Genomic DNA, 22898 nt, shown 5'->3' on the forward strand with positions numbered 1-22898 from the left:
GAGTCAACCAGGGTCATTTCGATCACCAGGGAGACAGCGGGATGTCCGACTGCATCCCTGTCCGCACAGAAGCCTCGATTGGTGCGGCTCCCGGATAGGGGACCCAGCGGGCGGCCTATCGATACGGCAAGGATGCAGTCAACCGAGTGTATTGTCGACGGCGGACGAAATCGCATGTGGATGTGTATTGCCCGGAGCAAGACCTCGACGAGACACCCTTCCCAACATCACCGGGGTGGCCCCCCATTCAGGCCGACAGAGAGATCCAGGAACGAGATGTTGCCATGATCGACGACGGCGACTTTGAGCTCTGCTGTCTCCGGAAGCGCACTGGCCAATTCCTGAATGTCCTGCATCGAAAAGAGCGCATCGGCGACACTGTTTGGCAGGACCCATGCGCCGGCCGATTAGCATCCCATCCGCCGGATCCCCCCCCCAGAGGAGATATGCGGCCTGGCTGTCTTACTTTACGACGGCAATGTGAAAGTGCGGGCTGCCCATGTTGGACTTTTTGAATCCCGGGTTGGGCTTCCAAACAACAAAGTCCGCTGCTTTCGGTGCTGGGCGGCTGGTCCATCGATCGAGGCGGTCGATGATCCTGATCCGGTCGAAAACCTGGTCTGTCGAGTCGTTTGAGACGATGGCATTGCTGCGACAGTCCTTGATCCAGCCTCAGCGACACTAACGCCCTGGCCGAGATCGCCAAAGGAATCCGCTGCGCTACTTGAGGTTGCTCTTGCACATACCATATGATTTTAGCGAGCCCGGCAGGACCAGCGGCCGACAGGGCAATCGCAGTCCGGCCATGCGAAAAAATCGATAGCATGTCGAGACGACAAGATCCTGGTGCCCTGTGGGGTTGAGCAAACGCCGTTAGACATCATCGGCTCTTTGGAGGCTGCCCGATAGGCGTTCAGAGAGCCGACAAGCCAGATTGATGCACGATGGGATGCATCATGGTGGCCGAGCATCGATTTAGGACGATACCAACACATCCACCAATTCAACAATATGCTTGACAGAGCCCTCGGACGGGCTGGTGACGAGGGCAGAGTCGACGCTGGTGGGGATGGGCTGCACTGGGAGCGGCGGAAGACTATGTATCCCAGCCGCCGAAGATAAGCATAGACCTGGAGCCAGACGAGCGAGCGGGCGATGATGCTTTAGTTATGCCGGTGTGTCGCCGCCGATCAAACACACCGACGTGCGTTTGACAACTCGCCATCGAAACCCACCAAATACTGATCTGTGGTGATGGTCTTGTCGCTGTCGCCCAAAAGAAGGTACCATGCGTGCTGAATCGAGATCCCGACGCCGTGGTGCTTGATCTTGAGAAACCCACGTTCGGCCAACCACAGAGCCTCCTCGGGATTGAGATAGAGCTGTCCACGGATCGTCTGCCCCATGGTGCGGAACAGGGTTCCTTTATTGTTTGGAACATGAGTGAGCTTGGTATCTGGGCAAAGAGTGCCTTCGGCGATCTGTTTGCTGGTGTCATCGAGCGGGACGGACGGCCCGGCGTCCAAGTCAGTGTCTCAGCTCTCATAAAATCTAGATGATACCGCCGATATGATCAAGGTCGACGAAATATGAGTCGGGGCGGCTTAGACTCGATGGTGTGAGCCCAAAGGGCCTGACAACCTCGATTCGAGGCTCACTTTGTTGTGTTGCGTTCTTCGGCGAGGACAGTAGCCAGGGCATGGCGGGACTGCTCCAGCGCCGCCGCCTGCTCGAGTGACGACGGGTCTGGGGCTCCGTCTTTTGGTCGACGGATGGATGCCAGTTGATGTCTGGACAAGGGTTGGGGATCAGCAGCAGCGACAGCATGCGATGGGGCGGGGGACTCGGCATGCTGGACCGATGCGACAACATTGCAACGGGGATGTGCGTGGTGGATCACTCACGATCTGGATGCTAGCAGATCGGCATAGTCTCTGGCCTCGCCATCGTCATCGGCGGTTTGATTGGGTTGGCTCATTGCGACAGATAGGACGATCTCGCTGCTTCGGATCTGGCCGGGCTGGCTGCTTTTGGGGCCTCAGAGGCGGCGCAGATCGGATCAGACAAACAGAGACGAGCCGAGCCGCTTGACATTTGCTTCTCCCTCCCCGGGCGAGGCAGGACGCACCGCATACTGGATCCTGCATGCGCCCATGATTCTCGATGGTCGCCAACCGCAGTTTTGTTTGACCTGCAAGAGCCCGCCCATCTTCAAAGCACCAGCACACCTCACCACCGTCCTGGACTGACTCCGTGGGGCAAACACCTAGGAAGATGAATTGATGCCTGGTCGAGTGGGTATGGTTCTCTTGCCGTGTTTCCGCGAGCGCTCAGTCATGGGTGTTCTGCTCGGTTTGTTTGCGCTGCAAGGATGGTCATCCAAGCAGCCACCAACCACCATGGAACCTGCTGATGTGGGCCCGAATGAGACGACTGCTCGTGGATCGAATGGCATGGACCCCACCCGAAGCACAGCAGCGACGGCAGCGGCAATGCCCCGGCAAGTGCCTTCGGCACCGCAAGCGAGCCGGGTGCTGCCTTCCGTCTCCTTCGACTTGGTCACCGTTCTCCTGGCCTCGTTTGCACGCCTTGGTGTCGAAAGTCCTTCCGCCTCTTTCATCCCACCTCTCCGCCATGCTCAGAGCCTTCTCCTGCTGTTTCGGAGGACTCGCAACCCCACCCAAGGACCGAGATGTCTCCCCGCAGACCCCTGTCTCCCAACAGCCAACGTTTCGTCCTCAGCCCGATCCCTTTGGCCCCTGGCTCCATCCCGTCGAGTGCCTCGTCAACACCGCTCGCGCTGAACCCGATGCCCTCCTGATCAACACCTACGAGAACGGCGACTCGGAGCGCTTCAGCTATCTCCAGGTGTGGAGAAGAGCTTACTTGATCGCCCAGGCCCTCAAGGCGCTTCCTGGCTGGAGCGACGACGGCCACGACGTCATCGGCACATTCTGCGAGGCTGAAGCCAGCTGGGTGATCTACTCGTTCGCCGTGTGGATGCTGGGCAAGTGAGTATCCGCTATTGGTGTGGTGTGATGTTGTGATGTGAGTTGTGAACATCAATTCAAGCAAGGGACACGTTCAACCCTTGTTCTGTACCATGACAAGGGTCGAGTCTCACCTGTCTCTTGAACTCCATCCAGGAAAACACTCAACTTTGCCCTCAACCTGCCTCCTGCAGCCCGCAAGGCCCTGTGCGAGAGGTATGTCCCTGCCATGTTGTCGTGAGGATGAGCAGGCTGGTCCGGGGTTTGAATCGGGCCAGCTATGCCCGATCCCGATCTGACACTCACACCACCATCAACCGACAGACATGCAATCAAGTACATTCTCTACCACCATACCAAGCCAGGCCGTACCGAGGGTGTGACCCTGGTCGATGCCGCCGCCTTCCCGCCGCTGGACGACATTCCACCCCCGTCTCTTGAAGTCTGCGAGCCTCTCGATGAGTTTGTGACCTTTCAGTGCACCTCCGGAACGACAGGTATGTGACCCAGGAGGTGCGAATTGTGGAAGCTTAAGGTGCACAACTCGATGATTGAAGGACATGGAGCAGTGGCGATGTGATGATGGGCCAGAATGACTTGCTCTGACGATCGTGTGCTGTCCACAACACCGACTCCTGATCAATCCCAGGCGTCCCCAAGTCGTGAGTGGCCCAACGATGACTATTGCATATGACATGAGATATGCAACCGCTCCGTAATAACCTTCAAACCACCGATGTGATCGCTTCAGATACAAGTTCTCTCATACCGGTGCCATCGCGATTCGGAGTGGTCTGAGTATCATGAGCATTTGCGTTGGGCTTTGTCAGGTATGGCCGTAACATCTGAGAGCAAGATGAACTTGGGGAAAGACTCCATCGCAACTAAGCCCGTGGCCATCAGCTTCCTTCTTTCGCTGCAACGATGACTCTCCTCCTGAGCACCTTCAACTTGAAGGGCTCTGTTTGGCTGCCCGAACCTACTCCGAACACTGCCGAAAGAATAAAGAGCATCATCCAGATGTTGGATGATGGAGTGTGGTACATATATATGGTACGTATTGAGCATATTCCGCATTCCTGTTGATTGTCTGTGTGCTGAAAAGCAATGTTGCCTGTTGTGTCTCCTCCCAGACTCCCTCCTTCATGAAGATGGTCGTCCGTGTGGCCCAGTCGCAGAATCCCGATGTTAAGTGGCCGATTGCCAAGAAAATCGGCCTGGGTTCCGAGCTCGTACCGCCGAGTACTGTTCAGAGCGCACGGCAGATGTTTCCACATGCCGAGTTTCGAATGGTATATGGATCGAGTGAGGTACGTGAAAGGCGGCGAATCAAGGCTGGCATGGCGTTCCTCAATCAAAGATGGGTTCTCACCCCACCTTGAACCCAGTCACTCCTCATCGGTGCGACTTCTGTTTTCAGTCTTCCAGCCGACAATAGTCTTGCTCCCAACAAGCTGGTCTACAAGCTCATGAGACCCGGTGTGAGATGCCTCCTCTTTGACGAGGAGGGCAATGTCGTCGACCAACACCAAACTAAGGAAGGAGTCCTCGTCTTTGCCGTCGACAAGGACCATCCCATCAAGAACCACCCCAACTTTGTCAATGCAAATCCGAATGACAAACTCGCCTCGTTCGGCTTCCTCGAGGATGGCTCGCCCCGAGTCTGCACCATGGACTGGGTCGAGATGGTTGGCGAGAAAGAGTTCACTGTGATTGGAAGGTGAGTCGATGGCTGGGTGTTGCATCTCTCATTGATGGCGAATGCACATCTGGCATCCTGAGGACACATCCCACTCCTGCATCCCGAGTACTCACGCCATCCATTCCCTCACTTCACACCATCACTCCAGATTCGACCAGAAGATCAAGGTCAACGGCGTCTATGTCGACCTCAACGCCCTCGAGGAGCTGGCCAACGAAAACATGTCCAAGGTCATCTCGGACTGCGCCTTCATCCAGACCTCCGAGAAGAAGATCGTGATGCTCTTTGTCCGCAGAAGCGGCTCTGAGGTCAACCCCACTCCTGCCGAGCTTCTGCAGCTGACCGAGGACATGTTTGCGCTGACAAACGTCGCCAAGTTCCCGATCCACAACTGCTTCGAGCTCGACGAGTTCCCCTTCAACGACTCGGGCAAGCGCGACCTCAAGAAGCTCAGGCGCATCGCCGAGAATGTCGATCAGTTCGGCAAGTCGGTCGAGTACCCTCGTTTGAAACTCGCCAACACTCCCCTGTCCCGCACTGCCGCCAAGATATCCACACTTGGCAGCCAGATCCTCGACAACCCCGTCCTCGACGGCCGCAACTACTACATCGGCGGCGTCGGCTTTGACTCGCTGAGTGTCGGCCGTCTGTCCCTCGCCATCAAGGACGAGTTCAATGTCGAGGTCTCGCCGATGATCTTGCTGTCGAACGGAATGACACCGACTGATGTCGCCCAGCTGGTTGTCGACATCCTCGACGACAGACCGATGATTCCCCCGACCGTCCATCTGGCTGCCGAGGCCGTCAAGCTCGACGATGCGAGTGTGACGGCCGAGGGTCTCCCTCCGTTTGTCTATCCCAAGGACCCTCGCGGCATCGTCCTGACCGGTGCCACTGGCTTCCTCGGTGCCTTCCTGGTCTTTGAGCTGGCACACAAGTTCCCTCGGGCCAAGATCTACTGCCTCGTGCGGGCTCCGACCGAGCAGGTGGCTGTCGAGCGCATCATCAGCACGGCTCAGAAGTTGGTCCTCGATCCGAGCCAGAGAGCCTTCCTTGACCACAGCCTCAAGTCTCGACTCGTTGGACTGTGCGGCAACCTGTCGCAGGACAAGTGGGGACTCTCGGACGAGCGATGGAAGGAGATCAGCGAGGAGACCGACACGATTGTCCACAACGGCGCCGAGGTCCACTGGCTGTTTGACTATGACAGACTCAGGGGACCCAATGTCCTCAGTACGGCGACGGCCCTGAGACTGGCCACAACCCACCACCTGAAGCCGCTGCACTACATCTCGACCATCGGTACGATCCCGATGGCCAAGAAGGCAGACAAGCCGCTCGAGGAGACGATCTACTCGGCCTGGAACATCTCTGGCGGGTATTCGCAGACCAAGTGGGTCTCTGAGCAGCTGGTCAACAAGGCACGATCGAGGGGAGTACCTGCGACGATCATTCGTCCAGCCGTCATTGCCGGCGACAGCCAGTACGGAGGTGAGTCGAATGTGATGTGGTGTGGTGTGGTGTGGTGTGGTGTGGTGTGGTGTGGTGTGGTGTGGTGTGGTGTGGTGTGGTGTGGTGTGGTGTGGTGTGGTGTGGTGTGGTGTGGTGTGGTGTGGTGTGGTGTGGTGTGGTGTGGTGTGGTGTAGATGTCTCAATCGCCACATGGATTGACCATGAATCGATGGTCTCGATTGCCGAGTGCCACTCACCCACCAATTGACACCAACTGACACCTTCACACCCTCCATTGCTCCAGTGTCCAACTCTGATGACTACATCTGGCGATATGTCAAGGGATGCATCCAACTTGGTGTTGCTCCCTCGCACGCCACTCTTGTCACGATGACCATGGATCCCGTCGACCATGTTGCCAAGGTGGTTGCCGAGATTGCCGGCTCGGAGGAGTCCCTGTCCAAGTTTGTGTTCCACATCAGCGACTCGGAGCACAGGTGAGGAATGTGTGGTGTGATATGGTGTGATATGTTGTGGTGTGGATGGTGGATCCTGACTCTGATTACTCACTCACTCACTCACTCACTCACTCACTCGCCACAGTGTCCTCACTGAGACCCGGCTGTTTGAGATTGTCAGGAACCATGGCTGGCCGATCCTGTTCGAGACCCGCGAGCAGTTCAAAGAGGCATTCCACTCCCACCCCGCCGTCGAGAGCAACGCCCTGTTCCCGCTCATGCACATCATGATGGACATGTCCTTCAAGATCGACAACGCCAACACCCGCTCGATCTACCCGACTCCCTGTCCCTCGCTGGAGGAGGTTGTCGAGAAGTGTCTCAACTATCTGCACCACGTTCGCTTCTTGGGCGATCCCCTGGACCCGTCTTCGTCCTTCAAGATCAAGTATCCCGAGACCAGCGCGGCCACCCGCACCGGCCGCAGCTGATTGCATCTGAGCTTTGTAAATTGTGGTTGATGAATGTGGCATATATTAGAGCGCATCAAGCTGGTCGATGCAAATGTGGTGTCGTCGCGGTTCGCCACCGTTTTGTGATATTGACGGTCATAACTTGCTCTCATATATGTGGCAAGGCACAACTGGGGCAACGATGATGGTGCCGATTCATTGCCTTTACATTGATGAGCGCCCAACGCTCGTGCTGAACACTGAAACAAACAGTGTGTTCGGTTCTTTTATGGAGTTGAGGCTAAACAGCCATCGCTTCGATTTTTTGAATGTTTTTGAGCACTCTTACAACCGCCGGATGATCGTCTCGACCGTACACTTTCATGTAGATAGTGAATGCTTCATTATAGTGTTTCAAAGCGTCGGCCTTTTGTCCCTTCGCCTTCATCACGAGCCCAATATTATTGATAGCTCCGGCCACGTCTGGATGCTCGCTAGTGCCATAGAGTTTGATATAGATCTCGAGTGCATTTTGGAAATGTTGGAGAGCTTCGTCATTGTGTTTCTGCTGGGCAGTTATTGCTCCCATGTCGTTGAAGGCGGAAGCAACTTCTATATGCTCGCGTGTGCCGAATACGCTGAGGCGAATATCTAGCATCTCTTTGGCAAGCTGGAGAGCGTCATCAAGACGGCCTTGGAATCTTGCTATCGAACTGATGTGCTCGAGTGTTTGGGCGATATCGGGGTGCTCACGAGTACCCAAAATCTTGAATTGGATAGAGAGGGCCTCTTGATACATTTCAAGTGCTTGATCATAATGTCTCTGATCCTTTGCAATCAGCCCAATGTTATTAATGGTCCCTACAATATCAATATGATCACGAGTTCCATAAACTTGTGTCATGATATCGATAGATTCCTGGAAGTAGACCAGTGCTTCATCCAGGCGTCCTTGGTCATATTCAAGCAGGCCCAAATCGTTGAGAACTGCGGCGATTTCCGGATGCTGGCGCATTCCATAGACTTTGACCATGATTTCAAGTGCCTCTTGATAGTAATTATGGGCATCGCCCAATTGTCCTCGAGCGCTCGCCAGCAGACCCAAGCTTCGAAGGACTCCTGCTATCAAAAAATGATCCCGGGAATGGTAGGCTTTGGTGTAGATGGCGAGAGATTCCTCATAGTGCTTGAGGGCGGTGTCGAAGTGACTGAGTTCATATTCCAGACTTCCGATTGCGCTCAAAGTTGAGGCAACAGCTGGATGATCACGGGTAGCAAAAGTCTTGACCATTATCTGGAGGGCTTCGTGATGCAGCTCGAGAGCATCGCTCAAGCGCCCTTGATCGCTTGCCAAATGGCCAATATTATTGAGGATTTGAGCAACATCGGGATGCTCGCGAGTACCGAAGAGTTTGACGCTGATATCGAGGGAGTCTTCATAGTATTTGAGGGCGGCGTCGAAGTGTCCAAGTTCCCGTTTCACACCCCCAATACTCGTCAGAACGGCGGCAACGTCGGGATGCTCTCGAGTACCAAAAGCCTTGACCATTATCTGGAGGGCTTCGTGATACAGCTCGAGAGCATCGCTCAAGCGCCCTTGATGGCAGGCGAGCATTCCCAGGTTGGTGATGGTTTGAGCAGCCTCTGGAATTTCGCGCTTTCCAAACACCTTGACCAAGACCTGCAGTGACTCTTCATAATATTGAAGAGCCTCTTCCACATTTCCTAGATCGCCTTCCACCGCCCCGATGTTGTTCAAGGTCGCGGAGATATCGGGATGCTCTCGAGAACCGTAAACCTTGATCATTGTTTGGAGGGCTTCACGATGCAGCTCGAGGGCATCCTCCAAGTGACCTTGCTGGCTCTTGAGCATCCCGACGCTGTTGATGGTTCTAGCGATGTCGATATGCTCACGGGTTCCACGGAGCTTGATAGTGGCGTCAAGATCTTCGAAGAGATACTTTGAGGCAGTAGTCAGGTCGGCCTGTTGTAGCGCGACATTCCCCAAACCATTGAGGATGGGAATAACGTTCTCGTGGGCTCGAGATCCGTAGAAATTGACAGTCTTATCCAGAGCTTGATTGAATTTTTCCATAGCTTTTTTGAGCAGCGGTCGATGTTGAGCGAGCCTTGCAGCCTGAAACTCGACTCGACCATGCAGTTGCTTGGTGTAAACCTCTGGCACTGTATATTCGGCGTATTGATCGAGATGCTCCGCAAATGATTGTGCCTTGATATCCATCGACTCGGCTAACTCGAGCAACACTTCACCAGTTGCATCTTCTATTCCTTCGGCATCCAGTTCATTGTGTGCCTGGACATACTCTCGAGCCACTTGCTGGGTGAGCGAGTGGGTCGAGTACTGTCCCTCGGCTCCACTTCGGAGGAGACCACTCTGGACCATCATCTTGATCAGATCGGTCACTGTGGACAGGAAACTGATCAATTCCATGCATCCATGCACTGGCACCATTGATTGCACTTCGATTCAATCCCGACTCACCTTCGGTCTTGAGCTCCATCTTCTGTGCAATCGCCTTGATCAACTCGAACTGGATGTTGGTCGGCGCCACCAGACTGAGGGCACCGAACAGCCTGGCTGCCTCGATGCCCTCATCCCCTCGCCTCATCAGCGAGTCCAGCGACAGATCCACAATCACCTTGAGCGACGACCGCGTGTCGTCATCGCCATCCTGCAGCTCCAATGCTCCTGCAAACGTGGCCTCGAGCACCAACAGGGGAGTGTCGTAGTTCTCGGCAAACGTCATGAACGTCTGGATGACGAGTGGATATCCACTGATCCTGGCCACGATGCTGTCGAGGGATTTCCTGGCCTCGTCCGACACAAGTCGCTGGACAATCATTGGCGACGACGACATGATATAGTCGAGTGTAGTTTTGTCGTCCCAGTTGCCGAGACGGAGCAGATCGTGCTGGAAGCTCGGTGCCTTGGTCTCGAGAGCACTGACGAATGCACCAGGAGGCAGCGAGGCCAGCCGGGTCGTCATCACCACATCGCCGCCGAACCCGACCGACTTGGAGTGCTCAAACACAGAGTCGACCACGTTGATGTCATCGACATTGTCGAGCACCAGGAGATAGCCGTGAGTGTTGGCGAGGAACCTCGAGGCATGTTCCTTGATCACATCGGGCTTGATACCAGGGAACATGTCGATGAGTCCATCGAGGGCAGTCGACTCAGTCGAGCAGTTGATCCAGAAGACCTGGCGGTACTGTGGCTTGATGCCGATGGTCTCGGCCTTGATGGCGAGGAGGTCTTCCTTGTTGCTCGCATTCATAATGCCCATCATGAAGAACAGGATCTGGACAGCCAGGACGGACTTACCCATGCCACCCATGCCAGAGATGACGGCACGGCCAGTCAGGGTGAGCTGCTTGAGCAGGGTGTCGAGGTGGGCGGGGTCGAATCGGAACTTGGAATCGCAAAAGTATTTGCGATGGATGGCCGTAATGAGATCCATGTTGGGTGGGATGGGATGGACGAGGTTGAGGAGGCGGTAGACTCGCTTGTGCATCTGGTCGGGACGGAAGCCAAAGGACTGGATCTGGTTCACTCTGCCGAGGATCTGCTTGAGGGGGGCAAAGGCAGGGTCGTCGGGGAGGGACACCATGTACGGTAGGAAGGGAGTGAAGTCATCGACACCATCCTTGGTCTCCTTGGTGGCGATTCCGAGGGGAAGGACAGGCAGGGAGCGTTTGGCATCCTTGAGATCGAGGGCGGTCTTGATTTCAAGGACTACATTGTCCTCTTGGCCATTCTTGGTCTTGTCCTTCATCATGTCCATCGAGGCCTTGCTGAGGAGCAGGAAGACGGCTTTGCTGGTGGGGAGGGCACTGATAGAACTGGCTGGAGGGTCGCTGGGATTGTTGAGGCAGTCGACATCGTGGAAGACGGAGAGGGGTTTGCCATATCGACGGAGGGCGACCGAGGTGAGCACCTCCTTCAGAGCCTGGACAGTGGCAGCATCAGTCTGGGCTTGGTATGAGAGGAACAGGTCGTGGTCGGTGCCGTGGGCAGGGCAGGAATAGAGCTGGTTGCTGGTGGCGGTCAGCATGGCTGGACGGGGTTGGAGGATGAGAGGCAGAAACCAAGGCAGCCAAGGGATGGTCTGTTGAGAGAAGAACAGGGCTTGGCGACGTCGAGCCCCCTACACCGAGCCAAGAGCGTAGACGACTCCCCCCAGCTACGAGCTCCCCATAATCAGCCCACGGGCAATCAAGGAGGCGATCATTACAACACCACGAAGGAAGGCCCCAGGGTCGGACAGGATCAAGATCGAACTGCTCCAGCCCAACGCATATAGAGTCTCGATATGGCTCTACTTCCTCATGGGAGCAGCCATCAAGGCGTCCGTGGTCCCAACTGAGTGGAGTACAGTGCTGATCCATCCCGTCTACAAGAACAAGGGATCGCCCCTCGACCCCGCAATGTACAGGCCGATTGGACTGACCCAGGTCTGCCGAAAGGTTGTCGAGCGAGCACTGCTGCCGTTGCTCAACCGAAAGCTCGGACTGATGGACATTGCCCAAGGTGGATTCCGGGCCGAGCGAGGCACCCTCGACCAGATCTTTGGCCTGGACACGCTCATCAAGGACCGCCAGCTGGCGGGCGAGGAGTACTCCCTGGTGTTCCTCGACATCAAGGCGGCCTACGACACTGTCTGGAGGGAGAAGCTCTGGGACAAGATTGAAGAGCGCACCCCATGTACGATCACCCTCAGGCTCTTGAAGGCCATGTTCGACGATGTGAAGATTCAAGTCGTTAGCAAGAGCCGTCGGTCCAATCCGGTCTGGCTGCAGAAGGGACTGATCCAAGGATCGGTGCTGAGCCCGCTGATGTTCAGCGTGTTCATCGACGACCTCCCTGGGAAACTCCGGGCAGACGATGGAACGACCCTAACCACCACCCGAGGACGAGCCGTCCAGGTCAACTCACTGTGGTTTGCCGACGATGGGGTGCTCATCTGCCGCCCCAACCAGACCCAGCGCCTCCTCGACATCTGCGAGGCCCACAGCATCGAGAATCGATACCAGTTCTCGCCCCCGAAGTGCGAGGTGATGTTCACCGAACAGCACCCAGAGAAGGATGCCAAGGTGCACCTATACGGCAAGGAGCTGCCAGTCGCCAAGGAGTTCCGGTATCTCGGAGCCATCGTCGACATCAACGGCTTCAGGATGGACCGCCAGATCCAGAACCTCACCCACAAGGCTAGAGGTGCCGCCGACAAGCTGGTGAAGCACGGAATGAGTCTGGGCCGATACTCGGCCAAGACGGTGACGAGGGTGTTCAAGACCTTCGTTCGGCCCATGCTCGAGTATGGACTGACCCTCGAAGTGCTCACGAAGCAGCAAGCCGTGACACTCAGACGAGCACAGATGCACTGTCTGACCCGACTCTTCAGAGTGGTGCGGAACACGTCCTACGGAGCGATGCACCTCGGATGCGGACTCATCACCCTGCCCAACCGCCTCAAGCAGCTGGCCCTCCAGAACCGAGCCGTCTGGGAAGACCGTCTGGACCACAACGACAAGATGGTCTCGATGGTGTTGAGATATTCCCGCATCCAGCCCAGCCTGATGGATGCATCCCTCGGCTCCCAGTTCTACCTCGACGAGTACTGGCGGCAGCTGATCGTGCTGAAAGAGCAGTGCCAGCCGGACTACCCGATGAAGGAGCTGTTCAGGAATGGCTACTACCAGCTCCCAGGGCCACCAGTCAAGCTGCAGATTCACATCGAGGACGCGCAAGGCTTCGACAGGTCAAAGGAACTGACCTCGGCCCGCACCGTGACGACGACCATGTCGGGACTGTGGGCCGAGCGAGGGCCCAAGAGAGATCGATACTATCACAACATGATGGTAAGATGGACCCTGGGTGCCTTCCCCGGACACCCGTATGGCCACTATCGGCTGTGTGTCTCCTGCACGAAGAGCCGAGGAGAGTTCGTCGCGATGTGCCAGACCCACACCCAGAGCTGCGTCGGAAGAGGCGGCTCGTGGCAACGGATAGCGGACGAGTTCAAGCTGCGGCACCCCGAGTGGCAAGAAAGCGGCCACGAAAAGGTCGGTCCGATCGATAAGCTCCTGAACCTGACGAACGTAGTGGGTTGCTACGAGCTGGATGGCATGAGAAGGTTCAACTGGCAAGACCCGGATGTACACCTCCTGTGGCGAACACTCCGAAGGGTGTTCAAGACGCTGATCATCGCCAAGGCGGGGTGGAAACCCCCCAGGCGATAGGCGGCATGGTCGAAGCAGAGCGAGAGATGAGGGCATATAGCTTTCATCGAACGCAAACTGCCCATTAGGCCTATGAGTATTCCATCCCTTGTTATTTTTCTCCTTCTTTTTCTTTTTCTTTCCCCCAAGTACTGCTAGGGCCGACCAGGCCTTGATAGCTTTAAAGTGAAATATATATATATATAAAAGGGCTTGGCGCCAAGGACCAGGCACGACTGGGCTGGCAACTGGCACCACGGGACTTTTGGGTTGGTAATCAAAATCCACTCAGCTGCAGGGTTCCCTGGAAATCAAGTTGATCAGACCGGGCCAGCACCGCAACTGTGGGGTTGGAATCGATTCCCAGACCACGGTTCACCCATCGAATAGTCCCTCCGTCTTGATCCGCCTCGCTTTGCTTTGCCCATCTCGCATCTCTTTCCCCCATCCAACCATCTTTCAAGATCTGCTGAAACGCTTCGCCTCCATCCACAGTCGCAGTCTCGCATCGCCATGAATGCCAGCGTCGCTTCCTCCTGCACTCGACCGATGACTCGCCTGGCCGTCGACGACCACAGCCCGGACATCTTTGCCATCGTTTGCTTCAACGAGCGCTTCCAGCTCGCACTTGACCATGTCGCCATCAAGACCCTGCTCCAAGTGTGCAGGCGGGCACGGCCTCTCCTGAGCTCCAAGCTGCCTCGCTTCCACCGCTGGTGCCAGAATGCAGAACTACGTCATCCAGACGGACAGATGCGGATCGGCCTCACACCCAGCGACCGCATTGCACTCGCCCTGCACTGCAATGTGCCACCCACAGCCGACCGATCCTGGCTCGTTGCTCAGGCGGACCAAGGGTGCCCCGCTGCCTCGTTCTTCCTGGCCCGGATCATCCAAGTCCATCTCGACGGACAGCAGTCCGTAAGCCGGGCAGCGCGGCGGTCTCAGTCTCAACAAATCTTCCGCCACCTGGAGAATGCAGCCCACACAAATCATCCGATGGCTCAGTTCCACCTGGCCGAGTGTCATCGCAATGGCATTGGAGTCGACCAGGACCACACCAAGGCTGCCGAACTGTATCGCTGCCTTGCGGATCGTGGACTCGCACAGGCCCAAGTTGCTCTCGGCCGATGCTATGAGACCGGCGAAGGAGTCGAACAGGACTACGACACCGCCATCGAGTGGTACTCCAAGGCTGAAGATCAAGGCAGCGAAGACGGCCGACTCCACATCGAGTTCCTTCATGGGTGGTTCTCGTTCACTGGCCACGGTGTCGAGCAGAGCGATGTCGATGCCCTCAATCACTGGCAGGAGGTCAGCACCAAGTCGACGGACCCGGTCATCAAACCGATTGCCACCCACATGGTTGGGTGGATGCACTACCTCGGCCGGGGCACACAACAAAACCAACAGAAGGGCATCAAGATCATTCGCGAGAACGAGTCGAGAGACTTCCGTCTCGGGGAGGACGAGAGCTTAGCATCATGGCTAGCCTTTGTGTCCTCCCTGTCACCAGCCGCCTGCAAGCTGTTTCAGCTGTGCAATCTGGGATCAAATCGAGACTGGCTCTACAAGCACCTCAAGGCTGTGTGTCTGGTCCAAGGGTTCGGTGCTGCGAGAGACCATGAAGCGGCAGCGAGCATCTTTGAGCAGCTCGCCAATGACGGCCACAGCGACAGCCAGCTCTGGATTGGCGAGTGCTATCGATGCGGCTGGGGGAGGCCAAAAAATTACTCAAGGGCATTCGAGTGGTTCCGCAAATCCGCCGATCAAGGCAATTCGTACGGGGAGTGGATGGTCGGCATGTGCTACTACTGGGGATACGGCGTCGACAAGGACCACTCCAAGGAAATCGAGTGGTATCGCAAATCGGCCGAGCAGGGCAATCGATACGGCCAACACTATATCGGCGACTTCTACGAACGCGCTGATGGTTTCCTCAAGGATTCTGAAGCTATGTTTTGGTACCATAAGGCCGCGGACCAAGGATTCAGATACGCCATCGACAGTCTTATGAGGCTCGACAGTGGCCCTGACCCATGAGCTACCCCAAGCGCTTTGCCGGCTCCTCTCCCCAAGATCATCGCTGCATCACCGAAGAAACGAGCAAGCACCATAATTGTGAGGGACTGACCCACATGTGAACATGACGCGAGAGACTACTCACGTCATTCCTGCAACTTGTCCACCATCGCGCCATCAATCACATCACTTCCCACGCCTCGACACACTTCTCGACCCGAGTCCACCCCCGTCCCGTCTCGGACTCGAAATATAAAGAACCCTCGCCTAGAGCTCCGGGACGGGGAGGGGACTCGATCGGGGGGATCTTGAACTTCGACCCACGCCCTTTGAACGCTGAATAAATTTATCTTCAACCTCCTCTTTTCCTGGCCCTCCCATCATGGATCCTGACAATAATTCAACACGGAACATGGGGCGAGCCCAAGTCCCTCAGCAAGCAGCAAGCAGCAAGCAGCAGGCGATACCACCAACCGAGCACAGATGCACTGCTTGACGTCGCTGTTCCTGGGTCAACCGAAACACACAATGGGCAGCCACAAGTGTCGATCAGCGATTGATCGGCCACATCAACGATACCATCGTCTGTTTCGATATGCACAATGGTTTTATTCTTGCGCAGCATATACATATTCAGAAATCAACGCATGAACTGAAGGTACAATCCAATCATGCTGATCATCGTAGCCATGGCGCTGACAGCGCCGCTGACACCCAGATTGGCCGACCGCATATACCACAGGGAGGCAGTGGGCATGCTTCGAGCAACTCCGAGACCGTAATAATAGCAGTCTCCCAGGGCCCGCATTGCATAGGGGTTCTCCTGGTTGACGGATTTGTTGTACCAAGACAAGGCCTTGAATCTGGCTCGGGATGTTCCCAGGCAATACGAGTAGCAATGCCCCAGCCAGTACTGGCTGTCGCTATGTCCCTGTTTGGCCAGCTCCTTGAAGATTGTGAAGGCCTGCGTCTTGTCCTGCAGGGTGCCGAATCCGTTGACATAGCACACCGCCATCAGATGCTTGCAGAGCCAGTCGTATTCGGAGAGTGTGTGGCACAGCTCGAAGAACTTTTTGGCTGCAGTCGCTCTGGATGAACTCAAGGTGAAGCCGCTGAGGCACGCCTCTTCGCCAAGGCCAAAGTGAGAGGCCGAGCCTTCTTTGATCATTTTGATTCCGGTTATTGTGTCTTTTCCAGTGCCGCGGCCCAGGTAGTAGAGCCAGCCGAGCATGTGTGAGGCCATTGGCTCGAGAGCCGGATCGCCAGATTCTTTGTGGACCTTGGTCCAATGGGTAAAGGATTTGGAAAAGTCTTGCTGGACACCACAGCCAGTCATGTACATCCATCCAAGATAGAAGTGGGCCTCGAGATTGCCCTCATCCGCCATGCGAGAGAAGATCTGCACAGCTGTTGTGTTGTCGGGCTGGCTGGGCTGGCTGTGGGTGATGTACTTGGCAACAAACTTGGCCAATCCTTGCGGCATTTCCAGCGGCTTGATCGAGCTTTCGGCAACATCGAGGGCAGCATCCGGGTCTCCGCTCTGGAAGCGCAGGGCCAGAGAGGGCGGAATATTGCAATTTTCAGGAAGTTCCATAGACGCCAAATCGGAAGTCTTGGGAGAGCCAGAGGCGGTACTGGCACCGGAGCAGCTGGAGCTGTCCGATACCACTTCGGAGCTGTCCGATACCACTTCGGAGCTGGATGGCTCAGGAGTCGGGCGGATGTAGTCCTTGTAGCGATCGAGGCTCTCGACAATGCTGGGGAACTCGGGGCGGTCGTTGGGATCTTGCTTCCAACAATCGCTGACGAGCTGCCAGACGTCGTCGGGGATGCCTTCGAAACGGCTGGGCCGACCACCCTCGAGAACATAGTTGCAAACGGTGTAGCCACCCATGGATTGTGAGCTGAGTACCCAGGGGGTCGCGGCGTTGTTGAGGACAGTGAGGATGGTGATGGCAAAGGCAAAGACATCCGAGCGCTTCGTGGTCTGCGCTTCGTGGTTGGAGCCCAGCAGCTCGGGGGCCATGAAGCCTGGAGTGCCGCAAACGGACACTCCCTGCTGGTTGTTGGTCTGGGCCGAGTCGGTCCAAATGTGGGACAAGCCGAAATCCGAGATGACGGCTGAAAACGATGCATCCAACAGAACGTTCATTGGCTTCAGGTCGCCGTGAACGACGTTGTTGCTGTGGAGATACGCCATGCCCAAAGCCACTTGGCGAAGGAGGCAAAGCTTCTCCTCGAGGGGACGAATGTTTGCTGGATCTCTGACATAATCGTGGAGGGTGCCGTTGGGCATGAATGGTGAGACTATGCAGTGCTTGGAGTTGTTGTCGCAGGCGCCGAAGAGCGGAAGAACGTGTCGGTGGTTCAGTCTGCGCCAGATGGCGATTTCTTTCCGAAATTCGACCAGCTCTGCATCGGAGTGGCCGCGAAAGGGCTGCTTTACAGCGACCACGGCGTCATTGTACGAGGCCTTGAATACTTCGCCCCAGCCGCCGTGGGCAATGGGAGCAAGAGTCCAGTTGGTGATGCTTTCAGCGGCGATGTTTCGAGATGAAGTTTCGGTCGACATGGTGATGCAGATGACGGCAAGGGCAGAGGGAGGGGCAGAAGGGGGCAGAAGGAGGGGACAGCTGTGACGAAGCAAAGTGCGTTCGGAAAGCGGGTTCTCGAGTAGGGTGCGCAGAGGACGGTGGTTGTGGAAAGCAAACGGCGACCACCATGTCGACGGGGTTCATATACTACGTGATCGGGCACGGGTATCTTGGGAATGGTGGCGGTGGCAAGCCAACGCAGCGGCCAGGGGTCGAGTGGCGATGTGGGTGGAGGGTATCACCTCGCTGCGCGGAGGTATCACGTTGCTGCGCGGAGGGTATCACTTCGGAGTGCCAATAGAGTTCCATCTCGACCTCCCCAGTTCGCACAGTCGGTCCAGAAAGAAACGGGACAGTCACTCTCTGGCATCAGAGGCCTGAAACCTGCCGAACTTCCGTAGGCCCCAGCGAGCAAGCCGTGAGATTGTTTCTCGTCTTGGCTGGCAGTCTCTTTGAGTGGTGTATTCCCTCGACCCTCTGGACAGCTCCATGGTGTATCGATACCAAGATACTCGAGCACACCTGGGATGTGTTGAACTCGTTCACCGAGCACACTTGGTTGTCTCTGGTGGTGTATGAACTGCTCGAAATACCGAGCGAACCTGAGTCTCCGTGGACTGGATGCGAATCCCTTCCCTTGCTTCCAGGATGCATTCCCAAAGGCAATCACCACCTCGGTCTCCTTTGGTGCCTGGTCGATGACTTGCTGTGCTTGGCCATGAATGCGATGAGTGGGTGTATTCAGGTTCCAGAAATAACACAGTCATGGTTAAAAACGGGAGTGACCCATTTCATATTGGAAACGCTGTAATATCGATCGATGTTCTTATCTCCTTCAGTAATATAGCGATTCGTTGGCCCTCATCGTGCCCAATGACTCCATGAATCTCCCTGCTCACCCAAAGATGTGACCAGCGGACGCAGCACAAGTAACGTTTGTCCCGGGCTTGGCACCGGTCTTGGCACCGGCTTGGCGGTGTCTTTCTGACATCTTGGCATTCTGCCGCAGCCGGCCCTTCATTCCCCCTCGTCTGGGTCTCCTCTGGGATATATTCCATCACTCTCGCAGCACCACAAACGACAATAACCCCTCCGGTATCGTGCTAGCCATGTCCCTCACCTTTGGAATGCTGCTCTATGATGGCTGGGAGCTTATGGACGCCCAAGCTCCCTTCTCCATCTGGATGAAGCTTGCGTCGCTGCAGCGACACTCTGGGAGCACCCTTCGCCACCAGTTTGTCACTGTTGGCGGGACAAAGTCCAACCCAATCGAGTCCGTTTCTCACTTCTCGGTCCTCTGCGATCATGATTTGGCCTCGTGCCCGCAGCTCGACGTTCTCGTCGTTCCAGGCGGCTTGGGCTCGGTTGCCGCTGCCCAAGACATTGCTGTCACTGCCTTCATCCAGAAGCAGGCCGGGGCCGCCAAGTGGATCACGAGCGTCTGTACTGGCTCCTCGCTCCTGGCAGCCGCAGGTTTGCTGGATGGACGCAAGGCCACCACGAACAAGTTTGCATTTGGCATGATGGTCCTGGTGGGTTACGCTGTATGCTCATGCAAGTCATGGCTCTGCACTGGCCTTTCACATCAATGATCCGCTGCCTTTCAAATGCATCCAAAAGCAACTAACCACCCTATCTTGTCTTGCCCAGTATGGAGACAAGACCGAGTGGATACACAAGGCCCGCTATGTCATTGACGGCAAGTATGCCACCTCCAGCGGCGTCTCGGCGGGGGCCGACATGGGCTTCGCCCTGGGCCGATCGCTCTTTGGCAACGAGCTGGTCGATAGGCTCTTGCACAACATTCAGTACACTCCGAACGAGATGGACGACGATCCCTTCTCGCGTATTCATTCCCCTGGAGGCAAGTAGCCGTTACAGTGGATAGTGTTTGACACTCTTGTGATGACTCGATGGCGGTTGGACTGACTATGATTGCGTGGCCTAATGGGCTGAGAGGGCGGCTTTGGATAGACCTGGTACATTGGCTGTCACTCACCCACTCCAAATGACTGTGTGCTGCAATAACTGCTGTTGTCTGCTTCGACTTGCCTTGGTGCATGGCCATAGGGCCTATTGTGTCGCGGATGACCCTCGGCATCCTCAGGGCCGGCAAAAACACCATCATTCCCAGAGAAACCAAACGTGCCGGCACCCAACACCGCTCGTCGCTGTTCTCTCAGACGCTCAAGGACCAGGTCACGATCCTCCTGGTCGACGGGTCCGACAGCCTCGACATTGCTGGAGTCGGCGAGGCCCTGCTTGCGATCGTGCAGACGCACTATCTCGAGTACGTCCGGGTTGCTGCCGACGAGCCGTCCAAGCTGACCGTCCTCACTGGCGACGCAGACTCGGTTGCCGACCATTCCATCTGGCCGCTGACCTGTGCCTGCGACCGGGTTTTGCTGTCGGCCGACGACAACGGTACCGCCCTCCCCAAGCTCGTGTACATCCCTGCGATCCCACAGACCCAGGCGCATCTCCTGGACCAGGAACCATTTGCGGGCTATCTGCAGAGACTCGCCAATAGCCCCGATGCCTTTGTTGTTGGCTCAGGAGAGGTTGTACTTCGCAAGTTCAAGCAGCTTGGAAAAATTCCTGCGAGCCTCAAGCTCGGCGAATCGGAGGGATGGTTCGTCCAAGACAAGTGGGCCGTTGGTCTCACTGGCATGCAAGGTACCATAGTCGTGGCGTGAAGACATAACACACAGCGACTGCACTCTTGATTACCTGACGCTCGCAACTGTTGTCGCCGAGCGTCACCGATGCTTCCGATATCTGATCCCCCCGACACTCTCTATTCGTTTTACAACCAGGCATTCGCGCTGTCTTTGAGCTGATCCAGATCATCGCCGGTCCCGATGCCGTCGCCACCATCGCCAAGAACATGGAGATCAGCGAGACCTTGCTCCCGGCCAACATCCAGCTCGAGCCCAAACCCAAGGCATGAGTCATTGACCAATCTCTCCAACTTGCCACCGAGAAACCGCAGCCCGTCCACCGCCCTGCCCTTCGGACTCTCCATTGCCGCGCGGAAGCTCGCGGGTGTTGACTTCCGTTGCGGTTGCGCCCTCTCCCTCATTCAGTGCTTGGGGCAATGGCTTGGCGTACTTGGAGGGCCAATGAGCCATCATTTGGTGCTGGGTGAATACCAGAGTCCAAGTTCCTCAGGTCGCCCGACAGGGTATTGAATAGACCATGGGACACATCGTCTCACTCGGACAAAAACGCGACGTGGATTTAATCATCTCCCTGGGTGTTGATCAAAGCCGTCGCTCCCGTGAATGTTGATGTGCATATCTGTTGACCCTGTGGCGCTCATCACACTTATTCAAACATCTCATCGGTGACAATCTCATGATGACCTCGACACCGTCCCACAGATTGGGAGTAAGTGTTACCTGCTACCACAGCTTCCCCAGGCCTTCGAGTCCTCTATATCATTTCCCTCACCTTTTGTCTGGTTGTCGCCACATGGAATCTCAGGTATCCGAACAACCTTGGGGTTGGCTGCAATGTCGTCAGCCCTAATGACTTTTCCGATTTCAACAAGACGCTTGTGCTCCTTCGTCAAAAAATCGGCAGTCGCCCTATCACCGCCGCCATCGGCGCCACTGCTGGGGTCTATTCCGACGCCTCTGGAAAGAACTGGCTCTCCGATTATGCCAAGACTCTCGACAAAATCAATCGTGAGTGCCCCCCGGGCGTCTGGCGTCCGGCGGTTGTGTCAGGTGCTCCACTGTGCACCAGCCGCAAGTGTGGGATGGCTCCTCGTTTATCCAAGTTTATGCGCCGGTCTTGATAACCTCACCTGTGCGGAATCCATCCCTAGTGATGACCTACGACTACAACGGCAACTGGAATCCCTACGCCGACTACAACACTCCGCTCTATAGCAACTCTGGCAGCCCCAACGGCGACTCCTCCATCAACGAAACTGTGACGGCCTTTGTCAAGCAGCTCGCAATCCCCGCCAGCAAGCTCCGTCTGGGTCTCGCCTTCAATGGACTCTCGATGGCACTGGGGGGACCGGTCACCGGCGATGGCGTCTACCAGCTCTGTCTTCCCCAAGTCGACCCCAAGAACCCCCAGGCCTGCCCCGTGATTCAAGGCGACAAGTACGACACCCCCTTCCCCGATCCCTGCACCGGGATTCCAGGCGTCTCTGGTGCCTGGTCCTATCGCGGCCTGCGTGAGCAGGGTGTCTTGGTGTCCAAGAACAAGGCCCAAAAGCCCTGGGTCCGCACCTGGCACGGCGGTAAGATCCAGGTAATACCCGACTGCGTGCTGTGTTCAGAGAACCAGTGAGTTCTATGGCAACAACTGCTCCTGTTACACGATTGGCTATAGTGGACTCATACCTCTCCTGCCCCGCACAATTCCTGCATTTGCTCTATGTGTTCATCCAGTCCCCGACCCTCCTCAACACAAACACGAGCATCTTCATCACCTACGACGACGTTCAGTCAATCCAGCAGAAGGTCAAGTTTGCCAAGAAGTGGAATCTTGGTGTCTTTGCCTGGGAGCTCAGCGAGGATTACTATAATGCGACTACCGGCATCCACGGCGAGCTCATTACCGCCGCAGTGGACGAGTTCCGCAATTAGGCTCCGTGTTGAGTGACAAGCTACCTTACCTTGTCGCATTTTACTATGAGTGGAGTATAGAATCATCTATCATACACCAGACCATCCATCCAATCCGTAGCATTGGGTGGAGGATATGAATCCAGTGTCTAGCATTTGAGCTTCCTTGGCAATTTCGACCTATTTCCACCCCCTCCAGACAAGGTCATTGCCACCACGCTGAACTTGACCGCAGTGATTGGCGATAACAATGGTGTAATTTGTCAACGTACTCCCGTTTTAATGGGACTAGCACCGGTTAACGTTGCTCACTTGCCCACCATTGCTGTCCTCAGCCATGGTACCCGAGCGTCCCGTAAACACTTATAGGCGCTTGGGGCATTGCCCGCGACTGAGTGCCCT

At 56.1% G+C, this 22898-nt stretch overlaps 9 protein-coding genes across 9 annotated transcripts; 5 read left to right on the forward strand and 4 right to left on the reverse strand.

Annotated features, from left to right (window-relative positions):
- Window position 1: 1 nt before the first annotated feature.
- Window positions 2-2254, reverse strand: BJ171DRAFT_174653 (tRNA-splicing endonuclease subunit sen54 N-term-domain-containing protein). Its single transcript, XM_053105999.1, has 7 exons — window positions 1905-2254; window positions 1659-1790; window positions 1236-1488; window positions 992-1130; window positions 747-851; window positions 467-620; window positions 2-378 (listed from the first exon to the last, which is right to left on the reverse strand). Exons 1-7 carry the CDS (start codon window positions 1976-1978, stop codon window positions 228-230), a joined length of 1008 nt encoding a protein of 335 aa, XP_052971135.1. The 5' UTR covers window positions 1979-2254; the 3' UTR covers window positions 2-227.
- A 380-nt stretch (window positions 2255-2634) lies between these two features.
- BJ171DRAFT_471374 (male sterility protein-domain-containing protein) lies at window positions 2635-7093 on the forward strand (the record flags this gene model as incomplete). The annotated part of the gene is made up of 10 exons (XM_053108607.1): window positions 2635-3011; window positions 3147-3206; window positions 3315-3487; window positions 3640-3652; window positions 3992-4043; window positions 4124-4300; window positions 4379-4710; window positions 4841-6183; window positions 6449-6641; window positions 6748-7093. The coding sequence occupies 10 exons, from the start codon at window positions 2635-2637 to the stop codon at window positions 7091-7093; spliced, it is 3066 nt and encodes a 1021-aa protein (XP_052971136.1).
- Window positions 7011-9300, reverse strand: BJ171DRAFT_488329 (uncharacterized protein). Its single transcript, XM_053109366.1, has one exon. It carries the CDS (start codon window positions 9294-9296, stop codon window positions 7356-7358), a length of 1941 nt encoding a protein of 646 aa, XP_052971137.1. The 5' UTR covers window positions 9297-9300; the 3' UTR covers window positions 7011-7355.
- Window positions 9301-10444: 1144 nt separating this feature from the next.
- On the forward strand, window positions 10445-11136 carry BJ171DRAFT_488348 (uncharacterized protein). The gene is made up of 2 exons (XM_053109367.1): window positions 10445-10686; window positions 10750-11136. Exons 1-2 carry the CDS (start codon window positions 10513-10515, stop codon window positions 11059-11061), a joined length of 486 nt encoding a protein of 161 aa, XP_052971138.1. The 5' UTR covers window positions 10445-10512; the 3' UTR covers window positions 11062-11136.
- A 2911-nt stretch (window positions 11137-14047) lies between these two features.
- Window positions 14048-15337, forward strand: BJ171DRAFT_419253 (uncharacterized protein; the record flags this gene model as incomplete). Its single annotated transcript, XM_053107382.1, has 2 exons — window positions 14048-14475; window positions 14935-15337. 2 exons carry the CDS (start codon window positions 14048-14050, stop codon window positions 15335-15337), a joined length of 831 nt encoding a protein of 276 aa, XP_052971139.1.
- A 700-nt stretch (window positions 15338-16037) lies between these two features.
- Window positions 16038-16331, reverse strand: BJ171DRAFT_396338 (uncharacterized protein; the record flags this gene model as incomplete). Its single annotated transcript, XM_053107182.1, has 1 exon — window positions 16038-16331. A coding segment is annotated over one exon (294 nt), but the record flags the coding sequence as incomplete, so codon positions are not given.
- Window positions 16332-17066: 735 nt separating this feature from the next.
- Window positions 17067-17888, reverse strand: BJ171DRAFT_419072 (kinase-like domain-containing protein; the record flags this gene model as incomplete). The annotated part of the gene is made up of 1 exon (XM_053107374.1): window positions 17067-17888. A coding segment is annotated over one exon (822 nt), but the record flags the coding sequence as incomplete, so codon positions are not given.
- Window positions 17889-19019: 1131 nt separating this feature from the next.
- BJ171DRAFT_419229 (transcriptional regulator) lies at window positions 19020-19782 on the forward strand (the record flags this gene model as incomplete). Its single annotated transcript, XM_053107380.1, has 2 exons — window positions 19020-19442; window positions 19561-19782. The coding sequence occupies 2 exons, from the start codon at window positions 19020-19022 to the stop codon at window positions 19780-19782; spliced, it is 645 nt and encodes a 214-aa protein (XP_052971142.1).
- Window positions 19783-21270: 1488 nt separating this feature from the next.
- Window positions 21271-22884, forward strand: BJ171DRAFT_627218 (glycoside hydrolase; the record flags this gene model as incomplete). Its single annotated transcript, XM_053115546.1, has 4 exons — window positions 21271-21300; window positions 21464-21599; window positions 21743-22179; window positions 22320-22884. The coding sequence occupies 4 exons, from the start codon at window positions 21271-21273 to the stop codon at window positions 22515-22517; spliced, it is 801 nt and encodes a 266-aa protein (XP_052971143.1). The 3' UTR covers window positions 22518-22884.
- Window positions 22885-22898: the final 14 nt, after the last annotated feature.

This window comes from Polychytrium aggregatum (genome assembly GCF_025602895.1).
Source record: "Polychytrium aggregatum strain JEL109 chromosome Unknown BJ171scaffold_3, whole genome shotgun sequence".
NCBI classification, from domain to species: domain Eukaryota; kingdom Fungi; phylum Chytridiomycota; class Chytridiomycetes; order Polychytriales; genus Polychytrium; species Polychytrium aggregatum.

Excerpts from the sequence above, each read along its gene's own strand:
- BJ171DRAFT_174653 (XM_053105999.1), bottom strand. The coding sequence starts at position 1,978 with ATGAGCCAACCCAATCAAACCGCCGATGACGATGGCGAGGCCAGAGAC. Across the intron at positions 1,489-1,658 it reads GAAGAACGCAACACAACAAA|CAAACAGATCGCCGAAGGCA; the intron begins GTGAGCCTCGAA and ends CGATGACACCAG. Across the intron at positions 621-746 it reads GGGCTCGCTAAAATCATATG|ACCAGGTTTTCGACCGGATC; the intron begins GTATGTGCAAGA and ends ACGACTCGACAG.
- BJ171DRAFT_488329 (XM_053109366.1), bottom strand. The coding sequence starts at position 9,296 with ATGGATATCAAGGCACAATCATTTGCGGAGCATCTCGATCAATACGCC.
- BJ171DRAFT_488348 (XM_053109367.1), top strand. The coding sequence starts at position 10,513 with ATGGATGGCCGTAATGAGATCCATGTTGGGTGGGATGGGATGGACGAG. Across the intron at positions 10,687-10,749 it reads TCGTCGGGGAGGGACACCAT|GGGAAGGACAGGCAGGGAGC; the intron begins GTACGGTAGGAA and ends GGCGATTCCGAG.